The sequence below is a fragment of the Pelophylax lessonae genome, assembly GCF_965119305.1.
Source record: "Pelophylax lessonae genome assembly, contig: HAP1_SCAFFOLD_172, whole genome shotgun sequence".
Lineage (NCBI taxonomy): Eukaryota > Metazoa > Chordata > Amphibia > Anura > Ranidae > Pelophylax > Pelophylax lessonae.
This window is the reverse complement of record NW_028120126.1, coordinates 387619-407418: the sequence shown is the minus strand read 5'-3', so window position 1 is coordinate 407418 and position 19800 is coordinate 387619. Positions and strand designations below refer to the sequence as shown.

The 19800-nt window shown below is 52.5% G+C and overlaps 1 protein-coding gene across 1 annotated transcript in view; it reads left to right on the top strand.

The window, feature by feature from the left end:
* Positions 1-29: 29 nt before the first annotated feature.
* Positions 30-19800, top strand: part of LOC309543533 (neuronal acetylcholine receptor subunit alpha-10-like) — a 66558-nt gene continuing 46787 nt past the window's right edge. Inside the window, exon 1 of the mRNA XM_082276005.1 lies at positions 30-301. Coding sequence (XP_082132131.1) covers positions 241-301 — 61 coding nt within the window. The 5' untranslated portion in view covers positions 30-240. The remainder of the gene's footprint in view (positions 302-19800) is intronic.

Genomic DNA, 19800 nt, shown 5'->3' with positions numbered 1-19800 from the left:
ATGGAGGGGGGGGGGAGGAGGAAGGAGAAGAGGAGATGAGAAGACAGAGCAGGCAGAGGAGAGGATGGAATGACAGCACAGCTCTGCAGAGATGCTGCCTTCTTATATCACTCATTCAGCCTGCCAGGACCCTCATACTGGGACCCCCTTCTACTGAGGACCCCCATATGCTGAGGACCCCGTGTGTGCACCCCCAGGACATGAAACCAACCCATCACCCCAACATCTGAACTCCCTGACATGAACCACATCACCATGAGACTGCTGACTGTCCTCAGCTGCTGGCTATCCATCCTTCCAGGTAAGTGCAGACCCCCTGGAGACCCCCATACCCTTCATCCCCATCACAGGAGACCCCCATACCCTTCATCCCCATCACAGGAGACCCCCATACCCTTCATCCTCATCACAGAAGACCCCCATACCCTTCCATCTCATCACAGGAGACTCCCATACCCTTCCACTTGATCACAGGAGACCCCCATATCCCTCCACCTCATCATAGGAGACCCCCATACCCTTCCACCTGGCCACAGGAGACCCCCATACCCCTCCACCTGATCACAGGAGACCCCCATATCCCTCCACCTGATCACAGGAGACCCCCATATCCCTCCACCTCATCACATGAGACCCCCATATCCCTCCACCTCATCACAGGAGACCCCCATACCCTTTCACCAGATCACAGGAGACCCCCATAACCCTCCACCTGACCACAGGAGACCCCCCATAACCTTCCACCAGATCACAGGAGACCCCCATAACCCTCCACCTGACCACAGGAGACCCCCCATAACCTTCCACCAGATCACAGGAGACCCCCATAACCCTCCACCTGACCACAGGAGACTCCCTATAACCCTCCACCTGACCACAGGAGACCCCCATACCCCTCCACCTGTCTGTATAATGAACTGTATCCCATAAAATGACCCCTCAGACTTTTCCCCAGTTTAGAAGAACATTCCTGTGGGATTTCGCTTTTCCCAGCAATCTTCTCTCATCCAAAATCTATCATATTTGCAAATTCCAATTTTTTAATTACGTGGAAAATATGAATCTCCGTATTTCATCAGATGACACCTCTGGATCTTCTATGCCTGGGATGCTTGCTTTCTATCAGTAGTGATCTCAGTAGTGCTGTCAGTAGTGCTGTCAGTAGTGCTGTCAGTAGTGCTGTCAGTAGTGCTGTCAGTAGTGATGTCAGTAGTGATGTCAGTAATGATCTCAGTAGTGATCTCAGTAGTGATCTCAGTAGTGATGTCAGTAGTGATGTCAGTAGTGATGTCAGTAGTGATCTCAGTAGTGATCTCAGTAGTGATCTCAGTAGTGTTGTCAGTAGTGTTGTCAGTAGTGTTGTCAGTAGTGTTGTCAGTAGTGTTGTCAGTAGTGATGTCAGTAGTGATGTCAGTAGTGATGTCAGTAGTGATCTCAGTAGTGATCTCAGTAGTGATCTCAGTATTGCTGTCAGCAGTGATATTAGTAGTGCTGTCAGTAGTGATCTCAGTAGTGCTGTCAGTAGTGATCTCAGTAGTTCTGTCAGTAGTGATCTCAGTAGTGATCTAAGTAGTTCTGTCAGTAGTGATCTCAGTAGTGATCTAAGTAGTTCTGTCAGTAGTGATCTAAGTAGTGATCTCAGTAGTCAGTTCAGTAGTTCTGTCAGTAGTGATCTCAGTAGTGATCTAAGTAGTGATCTAAGTAGTGATACTTAAACAAACAAAACGCTGTGGTCATTCTGCATTGAAAGGGGGCACGCTGTGGTCACTCTGCATTGAAAGGGGGCACGCTGTGGTCACTCTGCATTGAAGGGGGGCACGCTGTGGTCACTCTGCATTGAAGGGGGCACGCTGTGGTCAATCTGCATTGAAGGGGGCACGCTGTGGTCAATCTGCATTGAAGGGGGCACGCTGTGGTCACTCTGCATTGAAGGGGGCACGCTGTGGTCACTCTGCATTGAAAGGGGGCACGCTGTGGTCAGTCTGCATTGAAAGGGGGCACGCTGTGGTCAGTCTGCATTGATGGGGGCACGCTGTGGTCACTCTGCATTGAAGGGGGGCACACTATACCTTGATTACTGAAGGCCCCTTTCACACTTTTGTGACTTCAAAGTCACGCAATTTTTTACAGCGTTTTTTGCCGCAAAGCAATGCCTATTACATTTTTTAGTTTGGGCCCCCCCCCCCCCAAAAATTGAGCACCAGCCGCCACTATATAAATAAAACAATAAAAAATATGGAATGGAATTCATTCATATTTTTTTCAAACTATAGTCCGGCCCCCAACAGTGTCTGAGGGACCGTGAACTGGCCCCCTGTTTATAAAGTTTGAGTACCCCTGACCTACAGTTATACAATACATACATTACTTGGTCAAGTACAGATGAGTGAGGAAAAAAAACCCACCCATGAGCTCAAGCATCTGAGGACGTATGGGAAGCTGTGGACGGTTCCGCGAGCCACCGATTCCATACTTTATCCTATTTCTTCGGACGTCCCCTGTGAGTGTCTTTATAAAGTGGTAAATTTTTATTTACAAGCTGTTTCCAGAAAGAAAGGGAGGACGGAGAAGGTCGTTTCCACTCCATCGTAATAGATTTTCTGGCATAGAAAAGAAGGCGGCCAATCAAAGTGCGCTCCATTCCAGTCGGTGACAAGGGTTCAACCATGCCCAATATACAGCCCTCCATTGTAGGTCTAATGGAGAGAGAGGTGACTAAATGAATTAAATCTAAAACCTCTCTCCAGAAACAGACTATTGTTGGGACAAGACCAAAAAACATGGAAGAAATCTCCTGGGGGGGCCCCACATCTCCAACAGTCAGAAGAATGGGAAGGATTTATTTTATGGAGTCTATAAGGGGTAAAATACGCCCTATGCGAGGGGGTCCCGCAAGGAGACCAAGATCTTAAAGGGGAAATCCCAGATAGCATCCCAATCCTCGTCATCAAGTTCCGGAATGTCCTGTTGCCAGCGAGATGGAAGTCCTTCTAGAGGGGGCGGGGACACAGAGATCAGATGGCAATAGAGACGGGAGGAGGGCTTAGCCCCGCACTCCAAGCGGAGCGCCCCCTCCAGGGTAGATTGCACAACGTGACCTGGAGAGTGTGAAAACTGAGCTTTGAAGGCATGGGAGACTTGTAAATATCGAAATAAATAATACATTGGAATGTTATAAGTGGAATGAAGATAGGAAAAAGGGACTAATGATTGTTGTGACACTATTTGAGATCGCATTTAGTCCCTGCATAAGGTTCCGGGATTGTATAAAAATGAAGAAGAGTAGGATTAAGCCATAGAGGGGCATTCGGGGATACCGCTGATTTAGGATAATTTTCATAGGCCAGCCCAGCCCTCCAGGCCCGGAGAGTTGTTTGCATGGAAGGGGTTAAGTCATATGGGGCCTCTGAAGACAAGAAATGGAAGTGCCTCCAGGGATTGAACCATGGTGGCTTCTAGAAGAGTGGAAGGATTAAATAAATCACCATGCCACTGTCACCACCTGAGTAGCCAGAAAGTATTTATGGCAATCAGGAAAGGCCAATCCGCCTCGAGTGCATGGACGCTTCAAGGTGCTCAATTTATAACGTGGTGACGAGGGACCCCAAAGAAAGGAGGAAAATATTTGGTTCAGTTTTACAAAAAAGGATTTGAGTATCCACAGTGGGGAGTGCCGAAATAAATAAGTGAATTTGGGGAACATTTTTCATCTTGATTAAATTGATGCGGCCCAAAAGGGATAAGGGAAGATTCTCCCATGCCTTCAATGTCTGCCTCACTGTCTGTAGAGCCGGGGTCAGGTAAAGTCCGAGACCTGACGAGAAATTATCACCCCAAGATACTTAAAAGTATCCACCCTTTGTAGAGGATTATCAGAAAATGCTGTAAGTTTAGCCTCTTGATCAATAGGGAACAACAATTTGGACCAATTCACTCGGAGACCAGTATACTTGGAAAAGGAATGAAGTACCCGAAGGGCCCCCCGCAACGAAGAGCCGGCATCATTAGGAAATAGCAACATGTCACCGGCATACAGGGCTCCCCTCTCCTCCAGCCAACCAATTTTTAGACCTCTAATGTGTTGAGAGGTGCGCAGGGCTTCCGCCACCGGCTCAATCCCTATGGCAAACAGTGCTGGAGAGAGAGGGCAGCCATGCCGTGTTCCCTTGTATAAAGGCAAAGGGGGCCGACAAGCCTCCCCCCAGCCTGACAGAGGAAACGGGGCTGGAATAAATAAACTTGGGCCAGTCAATGAAAATCAATGGAAAGCCCATCCTGCGTAGCGTTTCCCATAAGAATGGCCATTCCACCGCGTCAAATGCCTTTTCTATGTCAAGAGAGGCAACTACCCGAGAGCCGGCGTTGGCATGGGGGGGGCATGAATATTCGTATACTCAGTAGTGATCTCAGTAGTGAGGGACGGTATCCTCCATGGTTGGAAGTCTCTGTCCGCTCTGGATTATATTGGAATATTGTATTACTAATGAAGCTGGGAGTCTGATTACTTCCAACATTTTCACCTCCTTACTATCATTACCTGATCACTGATCTGCAGAACGTTCGATGTTCCTCCGCACAGAGCCGTCACAAAGAAATAATGAGAAATCCTGCAGATCTGAACTCCGCCCACACCTGAAACTTTGAATAAGAACATCCTCATTGACGTTATCATTGACTTTTCCTTGAAGCCTCGAAGCTCCTCCAACCCCCACCCAGAGTGTTCATCTTATTCCAGGCGGTCTCATTTCTTCCAACCAAACTACTGACTGACTGACTGACTGACCAGTGTTCCTATGAGTGTGGGGGAGGGGACATTAGAGTGTAAATTTTTGTTTATTTAAAATCTAACATAATAAAAACATATTTACAAAATAAATAAAAATATATTTTTAAACAAAAATAGCATAAAAAAGGAAAATTGTTTTTTTGCCAGAAAAAAAAAACAAAAAAAACGAAATATATCAACCGAGACACATTTATATATTATTATCTCAACAAAGCCCTAACCTCCACCTAAACACACCCCCCTAACCTCCACCTAAACACACCCCCAACCTCCCCCTAAACACCCCCCCTAACCTCCACCTAAACACCCCCCTAACCTCCACCTAAACACCCCCCCCCAACCTCCCCCTAAACACACCCCCCTAACCTCCACCTAAACACCCCCCCCCCCAACCTCCCCCTAAACACACCCCCCTAACCTCCACCTAAACACCCCCCCTAACCTCCACCTAAACACCCCCCCCAACCTCCACCTAAACACCCCCCCCAACCTCCACCTAAACACCCCCCCTAACCTCCACCTAAACACCCCCCCCTAACCTCCACCTAAACACCCCCCTAACCTCCACCTAAACACCCCCCCCCAACCTCCACCTAAACACCCCCCCCAACCTCCACCTAAACACCCCCCCCCTAACCTCCACCTAAACACCCCCCTAACCTCCACCTAAACACCCCCCCTAACCTCCACCTAAACACCCCCCCCCTAACCTCCACCTAAACACCCCCCTAACCTCCACCTAAACATCTCCCTAACCTCCACCTTAACACCCCCCCCTAACCTCCACCTAAACACCCCCCCCCAACCTCCCCCTAAACACCCCCTAACTTCCACCTAAACACCTCCCTAACCTCCACCTAAACACCCCCCCAACCTCCCCCTAAACACACCCCCCAACCTCCCCCTAAACACCCCCTAACCTCCCCCTAAACACCCCCCCCCCCAACCTCCCCCTAAACACCCCCCTAACCTCCACCCAAACACCCCTCAACCTCCACCTAAACACCTCCCTAACCTCCACCTAAACACCCCTCCCTAACCTCCACCTAAACACCCCCCCTAACCTCCACCTAAACACCCCCCCTAACCTCCACCTAAACACCTCCCTAACCTCCACCTAAACACCCCTCAACCTCCACCTAAACACCCCTCAACCTCCACCTAAACACCCCCCAACCTCCACCTAAACACCTCCCTAACCTCCACCTTAACACCCCCCAACCTCCACCTAAACACCTCCCTAACCTCCACCTAAACACCCCCCTAACCTCCACCTAAACACCCCCCTAACCACCACCTAAACACCCCCTCAGGCTAAGAGATGGTTACACATTTATCCCATGCATGCCACCTTTTTCCAAACACCAAATCTTATAAAAATCCAGGGGACGTGAAAGGACAGAAAGAAAAGCCGCACACCAAGAGACTGACAGACAGCAGCTACGGGGACCTGACATTCCTCCACGCCTTTGCCCAGGCGCCCGGCTGCCATCTGTCCTTCTCAAGACCCTGAATCTTCCCAACCTCACCCAGAATGTTGTGCACCACCACCTCAACAGGAAGGACATTTTTCTGAGTGGAATCCTGACACCGTGCATTCCATGTGAAGTAACGGACTACTAAGCTAACTAGAAAAAGTGTCTTAAAATCAAAATCCTGATACGTCTCAAAGGACCCGTACGACCACTCCGCATAACTCAAGCAGGAACGGAAAGGGATACCCAGAACCCCACCCACCAGCTTATAGACTTCTATATTGAAGGGACACTGAAGCAAGAAATGGTTCATAGTCTCCTCCACACTGCCACACCTCCACTCTTGGACAACCACGGTTCTCCGCAGAGCGATGCTTCAAGTTGCCCTTCACATAGAGTCTGCCATGGAACGAGAGCCAGGCCAAATCCCGAAACTTCAAAGGGATTCTCTCCAGATTAATCAAACGCAGACCCTCCCTCATAACAGGGCCTGGGCAATCCCTCAAGGTTTACTAAAGGCAGATTCAACAACCCTTCTCTCCAGGGCCTTTCTAGGAATAGACTGAATTTCCTCCGCCGTCACTCGCCACTGTAAACGATAAACGCCAGAAAAAGATTTTTGCCAGTATCTTCCTATCAACATGAGAAGGCTAATGGGCCGCCAGTTCTCGATTCTTGAAGAATCTTTACCCTTTGACAGAAGAATAACTGCAGATTGTCGCATGGAGGGAGAGAGGGAACCCTCTCTCAGACAGCCATTAAAAACCTCCCCCAAATACGGGGCCAGAGTAACCTTAAAATGCTTGTAAAACTTGGCTGTCAATCCATCTGGCCCAGGCGACTTCTTAATGGCAAGCTTATCAATAGCCCTAACCACCTCATCTGCAGTGATGTCCTCTGCCAAACTCACCAGAAAAATGCCATTTCCCAGTCCTGGAATAGAATCCAGAAAACCTGACATGCCTGCCCGATCAAGGTCCCTCCTGCCCAGGAGGTCAGCATAATATGACCTGGCGATTTCCAGGATCCCTGACTTGGACTTGGTCAAGGAACCCATACTGTCAACCAGGCCTACAACTGACTTAACTGCTCTACCTTGTTTTCAATTCTGGTAAGGGTCAGGCGAGTGATATTTCCCATAATCCCTTTCCAGAGCCAAAGAGGCATGCCTGTCATATTGACACTCCCTGAGCAAGAGTTTAACTTCAGAGATTCTCTCCAGATCTCCATTATTTGAGACAAGCCTATCAAGCTTCCTGTCAGGTCACCTGTGGCCAGGTGACAACTACATCCTGTTGGAGGCAGGGGCGAAGCGCAAGGTAGTGAACCCGATAGCAGACTGCTGCGGATGGACCGGAACGTGAGCCCAAGATTCCCCAGGGCGCGGAGTCTAAGACCCAGCAGGTGTTCACCAGAGCCTCTAGTGGTGAGGATGGACTTGGCTGCAGCTGGGCCCAGGTCACGGCCCCTGGGGTCCCCCAGGTCATGCTCCGTAGGGAGAGAAGGGAAGCAGCCACTCAGGACACACGGAATGGTGAAGGGTAAGCCGAGGTTGGGGTAACAGGCAGACAAGGGTAACCAAGGGACAGGCCAAAGGTCAGGGTAACAGGCAACCAGGAGTAGTCAGAGACAAGCCAAAGTCAGTACACAGAAAAGTAGCTCAAGCACACGGCAAACAGGAAACAAACACTGTTGAACAGCAAAGCAGACCTGCAGTGCACTGGTTAATATAGACTTCCTGTGATGACCTGGGCGGGGCAGGAACAGGAAGGAGAGGCGATAAAAAGGAACCAGAAGTGAAGTCTGACCTCTAATACAGACATGAAGGGACAGTTAAGCTTGCCGAACACTATTGCAAGTCCATGACACTTCCTCTGCAAATGCTGGTAGAATCTGATCAATACCTGTGCCTGAAAAAAATCCTCATAGGATTGACTCACCTTCATAACATCCAGGAGTGCCGAATTCAGCTTCCAGGTACCCCTCCCCCTAGGTGATATATCGGGGCTATTTAGAGTCACAGACAGAATACAGTGATCGGAACACTCCACCGCCTGACACACTGGTGCCGAGAAGGCAGAATTCCCCTGTCTATCCTACTCTGACTAGTACCTCGCTGAAAAGTGAATCCCGTGTCGTCTGGGCAGCAGTGAATGTGTGCATCAACCAGACCTGCGCCTCTCTAGCTATTTTATTTTAAAAAAAGCCATCACAGTCCAGCCTGGCTCCGGTACCTTTCCTGTCCTTAGTCCTAGTGACTCCTTTCCTGTCCTTAGTCCTAGTGACGGTGTTGAAATCACCACCGAAGACAACTTGCTGGGCTGTAAAAAGAAAAGGCTTGATCTTCATGAAGAGGCATTTCCTGTCCCACTTTGTCTGGGGCCCATAGATGTTAATCAGGCGCAGGTCCGGCCCCCCCCCATGGAGACGTCTAAGACCATTCATCTCCCCATTTCTACCTCAATAATCTGCCGACAGGTTACCATGCCGGAAAAAAGTACCACAACTCCAGTGTAAGGCTCGGCCGCAAGAGACCAGAAGGAGGGCCCACGCCGCCACTCCCTCTTTGCCAGATGAATATCGGCCAAACTATACAACCGGGTCTCCTCCAAAGAGAAAATATCAGCATCAAACCTGCGGAGCAGAAATAAGGCCACGTTACGAGCACTTACTGATTTAATACTGGAGACATTAATGGTCTCACTTTCAAAGTGGGAACCGCCATCAGAATAATTGGGGTACACATTTCTTAGCCGGCTTACCCCCCTCCCTACTCAGGGACTCTACACGCTTTAATGTTCTCTGTTAGCCCTCTTCCATTGAAATCACAGACTCATAACCCGAAGAGCCCTCATCCTCCACCTCAGAAAACGCCTCAAACTTATTGGACACCTCCACCCTCCCAGGTACAGGCACATCCTTCTTCTTCCTCTTCCCAGACTTTCTTTTTGCCTCCAACCACACCATATCTTCATGAGACAACTCTGACTGCAAAGCCCCCTCCCCTTCCATTCCACCATCACCCACAACATCATCCACTCCACTCATCACAACTGTGCCCCCACCCTTCACCCCAGCACCCCCACCATCATTCACTCCATTCCCCAGCGCCTCACGCCCTCCAGTCCTCAGACACCGAGGAGGGGGGGTCGGTGCAACCTTGCACACTGGTCCAGCTCCCTCCACAGCCCCTACTACCTCTGGGGAAACTGACACAGGAGGATCAGACACAACATCCACCGACTCAGGGGGCACGACACAAGGGGATGACACAACACTGGATGGACCATCAGACACTGATTGCACTGAGACAACAGGGACAGAGACATTGGGGATTCCTGACAAAGCCCCCCCCCTCCTCTGTCCTCTGCCTCCTCCATGTCCAGGTGAATAAACTCTTCCACCAATTCTAACTGGTTATGCAAGGCCTTAGGGCATTGTCTGTATGGGTCTCACTGTCTTTCATTCCCAGTGATGGTGAGTACCATCACATATCTTCCCCCCCAAAGGTAGACTAATCCAGGTACCAGACCTCCAATCAGTGCCTGAGTTAGTCGGGTAACAAGTCCCAAAGAGTCAATCCATCATGGCAGCTTCCTTGACAAAGTTCCACATAGCTTGTAAGTTTTTCCTGGCAGGGTGCATGGAGCTCTCATAGCCGATCAGTCTGTGGAAGTCTGGTTTGGGCAGGCCAGACTGGGCTTCATGGTCACCCTGTGTCCCTAATAGACACAGGGTAATTTAGACATAAGAGGAGCCTAGGGGGCTGAGAGAGGGATTTCCCAACCTCTCTAAGGTAAGCTGTGTTCCATGGGCCCCCCAAACAAAGTGACTCCCGTTGCATCTCTCTTCCCTTTTGGAAGGAGACTAACATAGGAGGGGACCCCAAATTGGTTGACTTTGAAGGTAGTCTGTAGTTCCAGCCCCCCAATGTCTGTACCCACACAGTACCCCAAACAAATTGTCCTGAACGGAGCATTACTCAACCAGTCAACCTCTGCCTCTCTCATAGAACATACCCGCTGCGGGGGAGAAGCGTGGACTGGCCCTTCTCCCGGGAGTCCTTTCACCAGCTGGAGAGAAGACAGGGTGGCTGGGCTCACACCCTCATGCTGTTGCAGATCTGGGCTGACTGCCCAGCATCCCTGGGATATAGAGGTGAAGACCGCAGTCCCATCCACTACCACAGGAACTCCATCTTTTCTACGTTGAGGGCAGAGGCCAGCCGCACTCTGCTCTGCTGCCAGCTCTTCTGCTGGGTTGGTGTCATCATTCTGGGGCACCGACTGCTGCTGGGAAGGGGAGTCATCTTCCTTACCCTCATCTGACGGTTGGGACAACCTTTCTCTGGTACCGTCTCCCAGATGCACAGATCCTGACTGGGGAGGGAAGACAGTTTCCTCCGCTATGACTGACTGTTGGGGAGGGAGGACAACAACCTCCTCTCCCTTCTCACCCCGGGCCTCCGGAACTGCCACAGGTGTGGGCAGAGGTCTTGGACCCTCTGTCCAGTTGTCAGCGCTTCTGCTGTAGAAGTTACTTCTAACTCCACAGATGGTGCTGGTAGGAAATCCCAGGTCCCTGTCAGTGGTGTAGGAGAAAGGCCGGCTGTCTCTTCTCTCAGGGAGGCTGAAGCTGCTGTTGGTGTTGGGCAGAGCTCAGTGATTTTAGGCCCTGATGCCAGCTGTTCTGCAGGGAAGTAAGTTGCCTTGCACACATCTTCCTGGGTCACCAATTGTTGCAGGCAGAGGTCAGCAGCGCTATGTCTTCTGCTGTAGGCTCAATGGGATGTTCCCAGCAGAAAAGTCTATTAAATCCCCAGTCTCTGGAATTGCTGAAAGTCCAGGGCAGGGGCTGGTGGCACTTGGGCTCAGTGCCAATACTTTTGTGGGTGATTTATCTTCCATATCATCCTCCGATAGAAAGTCAATTACATCTGTGATCCGTGGTTGGGGAATGAAGATGGCTTCCTCTTCTCCCATACCTTTATCCAGCTGCTGGACAGCCGCATTCCTCCATCCAAGCTCGTCCTGTGCAGAAACACGTTCATCCAGGTGAGTCAGCACTTGTACCCGGGCAGCTGGTCTCCTCCTCTTGTACCCAAGTACCTGGTCCTCTCTAGGTGTCTTGTACCCAGGAAGCTGGTCTCCTCCTCTTGTACTTGTGTACCCGGTCCTCTCTCTGTGTCTTGTACCCAGGTAGCTGGTCTCCTCTTGTACCCGGGTACCCAGTCCTCTCGCTTTTTCTTGTACCCAGGTAGCTGGTCTCCTCTTGTACCCGAGTACTCGGTCCTCTCGCTCTGTCTTGTACCCGGGGTAGCCAGTCTCCCCTTGTACCCGGGTACCAAGTCCTCTCGCTTTGTCTTGTACCCAGGTAGCTGGTCTCCTCTTGTACCCGAGTACCCGGTCCTCTCGCTCTGTCTTGTACCCGGGGTAGCCAGTCTCCCCTTGTACCCGGGTACCCAGTCCTCTCGCTCTGTCTCCCCTTGTACCCAGGTACCCAGTCCTTTCGCTCTGTCTTGTACCCGGGGTAGCCAGTCTCCCCTTGTACCCGGGTACCCGGTCCTCTCGCTCTGTCTTGTACCCAGGTACCCAGTCCTCTCGCTCTGTCTTGTACCCGTGTAGCCAGTCTCCCCTTGTACCCGGGTACCTGGTCCTCTCGATCTGTCTTGTACCCGGGTACCCAGTCCTCTCGCTCTGTCTTGTACCCAGGTAGCTGGTCTCCTCTTGTACCCGAGTACCCGGTCCTCTTGCTCTGTCTTGTACCCGGGGTAGCCAGTCTCCCCTTGTACCCGGGTACCCAGTCCTCTCGCTCTGTCTACCCAGTCCTCTCGCTCTGTCTTGTACCCGGGGTAGCCAGTCTCCCCTTGTACCCGGGTACCCGGTCCTCTCGCTCTGTCTTGTACCCAGGTACCCAGTCCTCTCGCTCTGTCTTGTACCCGTGTAGCCAGTCTCCCCTTGTACCCGGGTACCTGGTCCTCTCGCTCTGTCTTGTACCCGGGTACCCAGTCCTCTCACTCTGTCTTGTACCCGGGGTAGCCAGTCTCCTCTTGTACCCGGGTACCCGGTCCTCTCGCTCTGTCTTGTACCTGGGTAGCCAGTCTCCCCTTGTACCCGGGTACCCAGTCCTCTCGCTCTGTCTTGTACCCGGGTAGCCAGTCTCCCCTTGTACCCGGGTTCCCGGTCCTCTCGCTCTGTCTTGTACCCGGGTAGCCAGTCTCCCCTTGTACCCGGGTACCTGGTCCTCTCGCTCTGTCTTGTACCCGGGTACCCAGTCCTCTCGCTCTGTCTTGTACCCGGGGTAGCCAGTCTCCTCTTGTACCCGGGTACCCGGTCCTCTCGCTCTGTCTTGTACCCGGGTAGCCAGTCTCCCCTTGTACCCGGGTACCCAGTCCTCTCGCTCTGTCTTGTACCCGGGTAGCCAGTCTCCCCTTGTACCCGGGTTCCCGGTCCTCTCGCTCTGTCTTGTACCCGGGTAGCCAGTCTCCTCTTGTACCCGGGTTCCCGGTCCTCTCGCTCTGTCTTGTACCCGGGTAGCCAGTCTCCCCTTGTACCCGGGTTCCCGGTCCTCTCGCTCTGTCTTGTACCCGGGTATCCAGTCTCCTCTTGTACCCGGGTACCCAGTCCTCTCGCTCTGTCAGGTATGTGGATCACAGAGGACCCCTGTTTACCTGTAAGGTGATGCGCTCCCCCCAGGGCAGTGATTGGTTAAAGCCCCCTCCCTTGCAGGATGTTCGCTCTCATCGCCCTCAGGCATCTGTGAATTAGTTGTAATTCAATCGAGCGTGACCGCCCTCCGCAGGCCGAGAACGGCGAATGTTGTCTTGATCTGTAAGTGAGTCTGAGAGATGTCAACAGAGAGCCGAGCTGTGGGAATGTAAGCCGCCATATTAAAGATTCATCAGCGGGGGGGGGGGGGGATCAGCACTATGTGGGGGGGTCTGCAAACAAGTCCTTCGCGTGGAGCCGCCTCGCCTCTCCCCGTCTATGAATCCACAACACATTGCACAACCAAAACCCCTCCAACCTTAACTGATGGTAAAGGGTCACTCTACCCAATGGTGATCAGGTAAAGCCGGAGGATGGTGGGCGGAGTCATCTAAGCCTCCTTATATAAGCGAAATGGAGCTCTTCCTGGCTCTGATGCTGATCACTTCTCCGGCTCTGACAGACACTTCCAACGTCTCCAATGGCATATTATTACAGAACCACATCGTAACGTGTGCAGAGCGAGGGAGGAGCCCAGGAGCTCAGAGGGGTGCAGAGCGAGGGAGGAGCCCAGGAGCTCAGAGGGGTGCAGAGCGAGGGAGGAGCCCAGGAGCTCAGAGGGGTGCAGAGCGAGGGAGGAGCCTAGGAGCTCAGAGGGGTGCAGAGCGAGGGAGGAGCCCAGGAGCTCAGAGGGGTGCAGAGCGAGGGAGGAGCCCAGGAGCTCAGAGGGGTCCCCACGTCTGAACAGTGAGGGGATTCCTTCACAGAATCTGACAAATGCTGAAATATTCGATATGGGGGAAGGGCTTAAGGTGACTTTCCTGTGATGCTTCCTGAATGCTTTATGTATAACGATTCCAAGTGATGACATTTCCTGCAAAGTTCTCCATGGATAGAATGGAGGATTCTGGAAGAAGGGAAATCCAAGGAGACTCAAAAATAGGGATAACGGGGCTCCAGGTTCTAACCCTAAGACCCCCCAAGTGTCAGGGTGTCATTTCTCTCGTCCCCCAAGTGTCAGTGTGTCATTGTTCTGGGCCCCCCGGTGTCAGTGTGTCATTGTTCTGGGACCCCCAAGTGTCAGAGTGTCATTGTTCTGGGTCCCCCAAGTGTCGGGGTGTCATTGTTCTGGGCCCCCAAGCGTCAGTGTGTTATTGTTCTGGGACCCCCAAGTGTCAGTGTGTCATTGTTCTGGGACCCCCAAGTGTCAGGGTGTCATTGTTCTGGGCCCCCAAGCGTCAGTGTGTTATTGTTCTGGGACCCCCAAGTGTCAGTGTGTCATTGTTCTGGGACCCCCAAGTGTCAGAGTGTCATCGTTCTAGACCCCTAATTGTCAGGGTGTCATTGTTCTGGGACCCCCAAGTGTCAGGGTGTCATTGTTCTGGGACCCCCAAGTGTCAGTGTGTCATTGTTCTGGGACCCCCAAGTGTCAGGGTGTCATTGTTCTGGGACCCCCAAGTGTCAGTGTGTCATTGTTCTGGGCCCCCAAGTGTCAGTGTGTCATTTTTCTGGGGACCCCCAATTGTCAGTGTGCCATTGTTCCGGACCCCCAAGTGTCAGTGTGTCATTGTTCTGGGTCCCCCAAGTGTCAGGGTGTCATTGTTCTGGGACCCCCAAGTGTCAGTGTGTCATTGTTCTCTGTCCCCCAAGTATCGGGGTGTCATTGTTCTGGGCCCCCAAGTGTCAGTGTGTTATTGTTCTGGACCCCCAAGTGTCAGTGTGTCATCGTTCTAGACCCCTAATTGTCAGTGTGTCATTGTTCTGGGACCCCCAAGTGTCAGGGTGTCATTGTTCTGGGACCCCCAAGTGTCAGTGTGTCATTGTTCTGGACCCCCAAGTGTCAGTGTGTCATTGTTCTGGGTCCCCCAAGTGTCAGTGTGTCATTGTTCTGGGGACCCCCAATTGTCAGTGTGCCATTGTTCTGGACCCCCAAGTGTCAGTGTGTCATTTTTCTGGGGACCCCCAATTGTCAGTGTGCCATTGTTCCAGACCCCCAAGTGTCAGTGTATCATTGCTCTGGACCACCAAGTGTCGGAGTGTCGTTCTGCGTCACCCAAGTGTCAGAATGTCATTGTTCTGGTCTCCTAAGTGTCGGGGTGTCATTATTCTGGGACCCCCAAGTGTCGGGGTGTCTGACCCTATCATTGTGATGTTTGTGTCTTGGATGGAGAAATGTGGGGGAGGGGAGAAGTCATTGTCACACAATGAAAAATTGATCGTCTCTGTGTCGGAACCGTCCCACATTCTGCTTGTGTACTTCCTCCAGTCTGAACATAGATATCAGATATTATACCCGCCTATTGCAACCAAGAACTAGACGGAACTAGTTTTAGCTGCACACCTGGAACTCTTTATTGAAGAAGAATACAGGCTTTTTATACACTCCACACTCAGGTGAGTCTGATCACATTATCATATGCAAACACAACTGTGAGGCTCGCTCCCGCCTCCCAGTCCACTCCACAAGCCTCTGTCCTGGCTAGGTCTGTGTTAGTCGGGCAGAGTGAACTCCCATAGGTGGTTTGCCTGATTTCCATTCTTGGTTACCGTCAGTAGGTGTGGGGCAGAGGTCTTTTGATTCTCTTTCCAGCTGCCAGTGCTTCAACTGGGTGGTCTTTACCATTCCATGGCTCAGTCTGTTGCTGGGCAGAGGGGCTGACTGCCCCAGGTCCTGAAGCCGTGGAGACACTGTAGGTGCTAAGCAGAGGCCAGCGGCACTCAGCCTTGTTGCCAGCGATTGAGCTGGGAGTAGAAGCTTCACTACATTAGCTTGTCACTGGGGAGAGGGGCCGACTGCCCCGGCTCTCTGGAACTCTGTAGTTGTTCCCAGTACTGGGCAGAGGTTGGTAGCAATCTGTCCTGTTGTCAGCACTTCTGCTGGGGACTCCACATCATCCGCTCCATCTAACCATTGGGGAAGGAGGCCGGCTTCCTCCACTCCCAGACTGTGGATCTGCTGCTAGGGAGGGACAATGACCTCCTTCTCTCCCAAACTGTGTGTCTGCCAATGGGGAGATGAGCCGGCTGCTCCATCTCCCCTTCCCTCATCTCCCTGATGGGATGACATTTTTCTCTGTCACTGTCACCCAGGTGCACGGATCCTGGCTGGGGAGGGAGGACAATTTCCTCCACTCTGGTTGGCTGTTGGGTAGGGAGGATGACAACCTCCTCTCCCTTCTAGATCCTGATCTGCTGCTGGGATGTTCCCGTCTCCTTCTCACCCGGGGCCTCCAGAACTGCCACAGGTGGGGGCAGAGGCAGAGGTTGGGAAACCCCAGGTCCCTGTCAGTGGTGTAGTAGAAAGGCCGGCTGCCTCTTCTCTCAGGGAGGCTGAAGCTGCTGTTGGTGTTGGGCAGAGCTCAGTGATGTTCCACCAGGGAGTAAACTGAAAAGTCGGTGGCCTTGCACAAATCCTCCTGGGTCACCGATTGCTGCAGGCAGGGGTCAGCAGCGCCATGCCGGGATGTGCGCTCTTCTGCTGGAGGCTCATTGGATTGGTGCCCCCTTCATCCTTTACAACACAGCTACAGATCCCAGGAGGAGTGGAGTCTCATCATTTATTGAGGAAGGACGGTGACCCAGATACAGAGGATGGAGCGGCCCGTCCATGAAACTCCCTGACATCTTCCTCTACCATCCCCCATCCATCCTCCTTTACCACTCATCCTCCTCTACCATCCCCCCCACTCATCCTCCTCTACCACCCCCCCACTCATCCTCCTCTACCATCCCCCCCACTCTACCACCCCCCCACTCATCCTCCTCTACCACCCCCCCCCACTCATCCTCCTCTACCATCCCCCCACTCATCCTCCTCTACCATCCCCCCCACTCTACCACCCCCCCACTCATCCTCCTCTACCACCCCCCCACTCATCCTCCTCTACCACCCCCCCACTCATCCTCCTTTACCATCCCCCCACTCTACCACCCCCCCACTCATCCTCCTCTACCACCCCCCCCACTCATCCTCCTCTACCACCCCCTCCCACTCATCCTCCTCTACCACCCCCCCCCACTCATCCTCCTCTACCACCCCCTCCCACTCATCCTCCTCTACCATCCCCCCCCCACTCATCTTCCTCCACCATCCCTCCCACTCATCCTCCTCTACCACCCCCCCAATCATCCTCCTCTACCATCCCCCACTCATCCTCCTCTACCATCCCCCACTCATCCACTCTACTATCCCCTCCCACTCATCCTCCTCTACCATCCCTCCCACTCATCCTCCTCTACCATCCCCCCCCACTCATCCTCCTCTACCATCCCCCCCCACTCATCCTCCTCTACCATCCCCCCTCACTCATCCTCCTCTACCATCCCCTCACTCATCCTCCTCTACCATCCCCTCCCACTCATCCTCCTCCACCATCCCCCCACTCATCCTCCTCTACCACCCCCCCATTCATCCTCCTCTACCATCCCTCCCACTCATCCTCCTCTACCATCCCCCCCCCACTCATCCTCCTCTACCATCCCCCCCACTCATCCTCCTTTACCATCCCCCCTCACTCATCCTCCTCTACCATCCCCCACTCATCCTCCTCTACCATCCCCCACTCATCCACTCTACTATCCCCTCCCACTCATCCTCCTCTACCATCCCTCCCACTCATCCTCCTCTACCATCCCCCCCCCACTCATCCTCCTCTACCATCCCCCCCCACTCATCCTCCTCTACCATCCCCTCACTCATCCTCCTCTACCATCCCCTCCCACTCATCCTCCTCTACCATCCCCTCCCACTCATCCTCCTCCACCATCCCCCCCACTCATCCTCCTCTACCACCCCCCATTCATCCTCCTCTACCACCCCCCACTCATCCTCCTCTACCACCCCCCCACTCATCCTCCTCTACCACCCCCCCACTCATCCTCCTCTACCACCCCCCCAATCATCCTCCTCTACCATCCCCCATTCATCCTCCTCTACCATCCCCCCACTCATCCTCCTCTACCATCCCCTCCCACTCATCCTCCTCTACCACCCCCCCACTCATCCTCCTCTACCATCCCCCCCCCACTCATCCTCCTCTACCACCCCCCCACTCATCCTCCTCTACCATCCCCCCCACTCATCCTCCTCTACCACCCCCCCAATCATCCTCCTCTACCATCCCCCACTCATCCTCCTCTACCACCCCCCCCCCACTCATCCTCCTCTACCATCCCCCACTCATCCACTCTACTATCCCCTCCCACTCATCCTCCTCTACCATCCCTCCCACTCATCCTCCTCTACCATCCCCCCCACTCATCCTCCTCCACCATCCCTCCCACTCATCCTCCTCTACCCCCCCACTCATCCTCCTCTACTATCCCCCCACTCATCCTCCTCTACCATCCCCCCCCACTCATCCTCCTCTACCACCCCCCCACTCATCCTCCTCTACCATCCCCCCCACTCATCCTCCTCTACCATCCCCCACTCATCCACTCTACCACCCCCTCCCATTCATCCTCCTCCACCATCCCTCCCACTCATCCTCCACTACCATCCCCCACTCATCCTCCTATATCACCCCCCACTCATCCTCCTCTACCATCCCCAACTCATCCTCCTCTACTATCCCCTCCCACTCATCCTCCTCTACCATCCCCCACTCATCCTCCTCTACCATCCCCCACTCATCCTCCTCTACTCCTCCTCTTACCCCATTCGATTCTGCTAATTTGTTCAGGAGTTGTCACCAATAAAGGGGTGTGAAGTTTGTCACCCTTCGGTGTGTTGTGGGTGGGGCATCTCACTTTCTGTAACAAGTCTGACATTTTGGATTTCTCATCTTTCTGTCGATGGTTTCCGGGAGACGGAGAATAAACACCCGGCAGGGGGTCTAATCTGCCAAACAAATGCGTGTCACTATACGGCCCTGGGGCTCAGATCACACAATCACGGAAGTCCTCTTACCAGGATACAATGTACAGTCTGATCACTGGGGGAGGGGAGACTGAGCCTAGGCAGAGTCCGGGACTGGCGATGGATATTTCCATGGTTGATGTAGATTGCGGCGTGTCGGGATTGGTTCCGGTCCTCTTGAAGGTTTTGGCGTGTTCCTGACTTCTCTCTGCTGCAGATTTCCATCTCCTTGTTAATAGAAGTGATACAATCCGTATCTTCATATTCATTTCCCCGACTTCCCGTGTGTCTTATCTCCCGCCGCTTAATTAATTTCCGTTTAATCTCCCGCCGCTTAATTAATTTCTGTTTTATCTCCCGCACCGAGCCGATAATTAGCCGGATTTCTGCCGACGCGTTTACTGCACTGAAATCCTTCGGCAGCGTCCTTCAACGTCCTTTCCTGATAAATATTTCATGGCGTTGGGAAGATTGGGGAGGCAAGAACTTTAATGGCACCAAAGTATTAAAAAGTCAATTTTTATCGATAAATTCTTATAAAAGCAAGGAGGGGTTTCTTTGTACAATAAAGTGTAAACATTTAGCCTTAAATAAGGAACAAACTAATTCACTGTAACAATAAATGTTTGATACAGAATAACAAACTATACACAAACAAAACTCGAATAAAGTTCGGATAGATAAATCACATCAAGAGGATCTGATGAAGGGTGACAGAAGGTGAGACTGCCGTCCAGCAAGATCGATTGATGCTGTATTCAATTATTCACATTGCTCGATGTGTTTCGCTACAATTCGCTTCGTCTGGAGCGTTATAATCAGGTATTCTGTATAGTGCTGTGGAGAAAAATAACGCAATAGCGCCAGATATAACTAACGAGGAGGGAGCCGTAGATCAGAACCGGAGCAGGTGGGGTATGTAGTAAAATGAGGTCTTAGCCCTTAACCCTAACCCTCCCCGGGGGGGGGGGG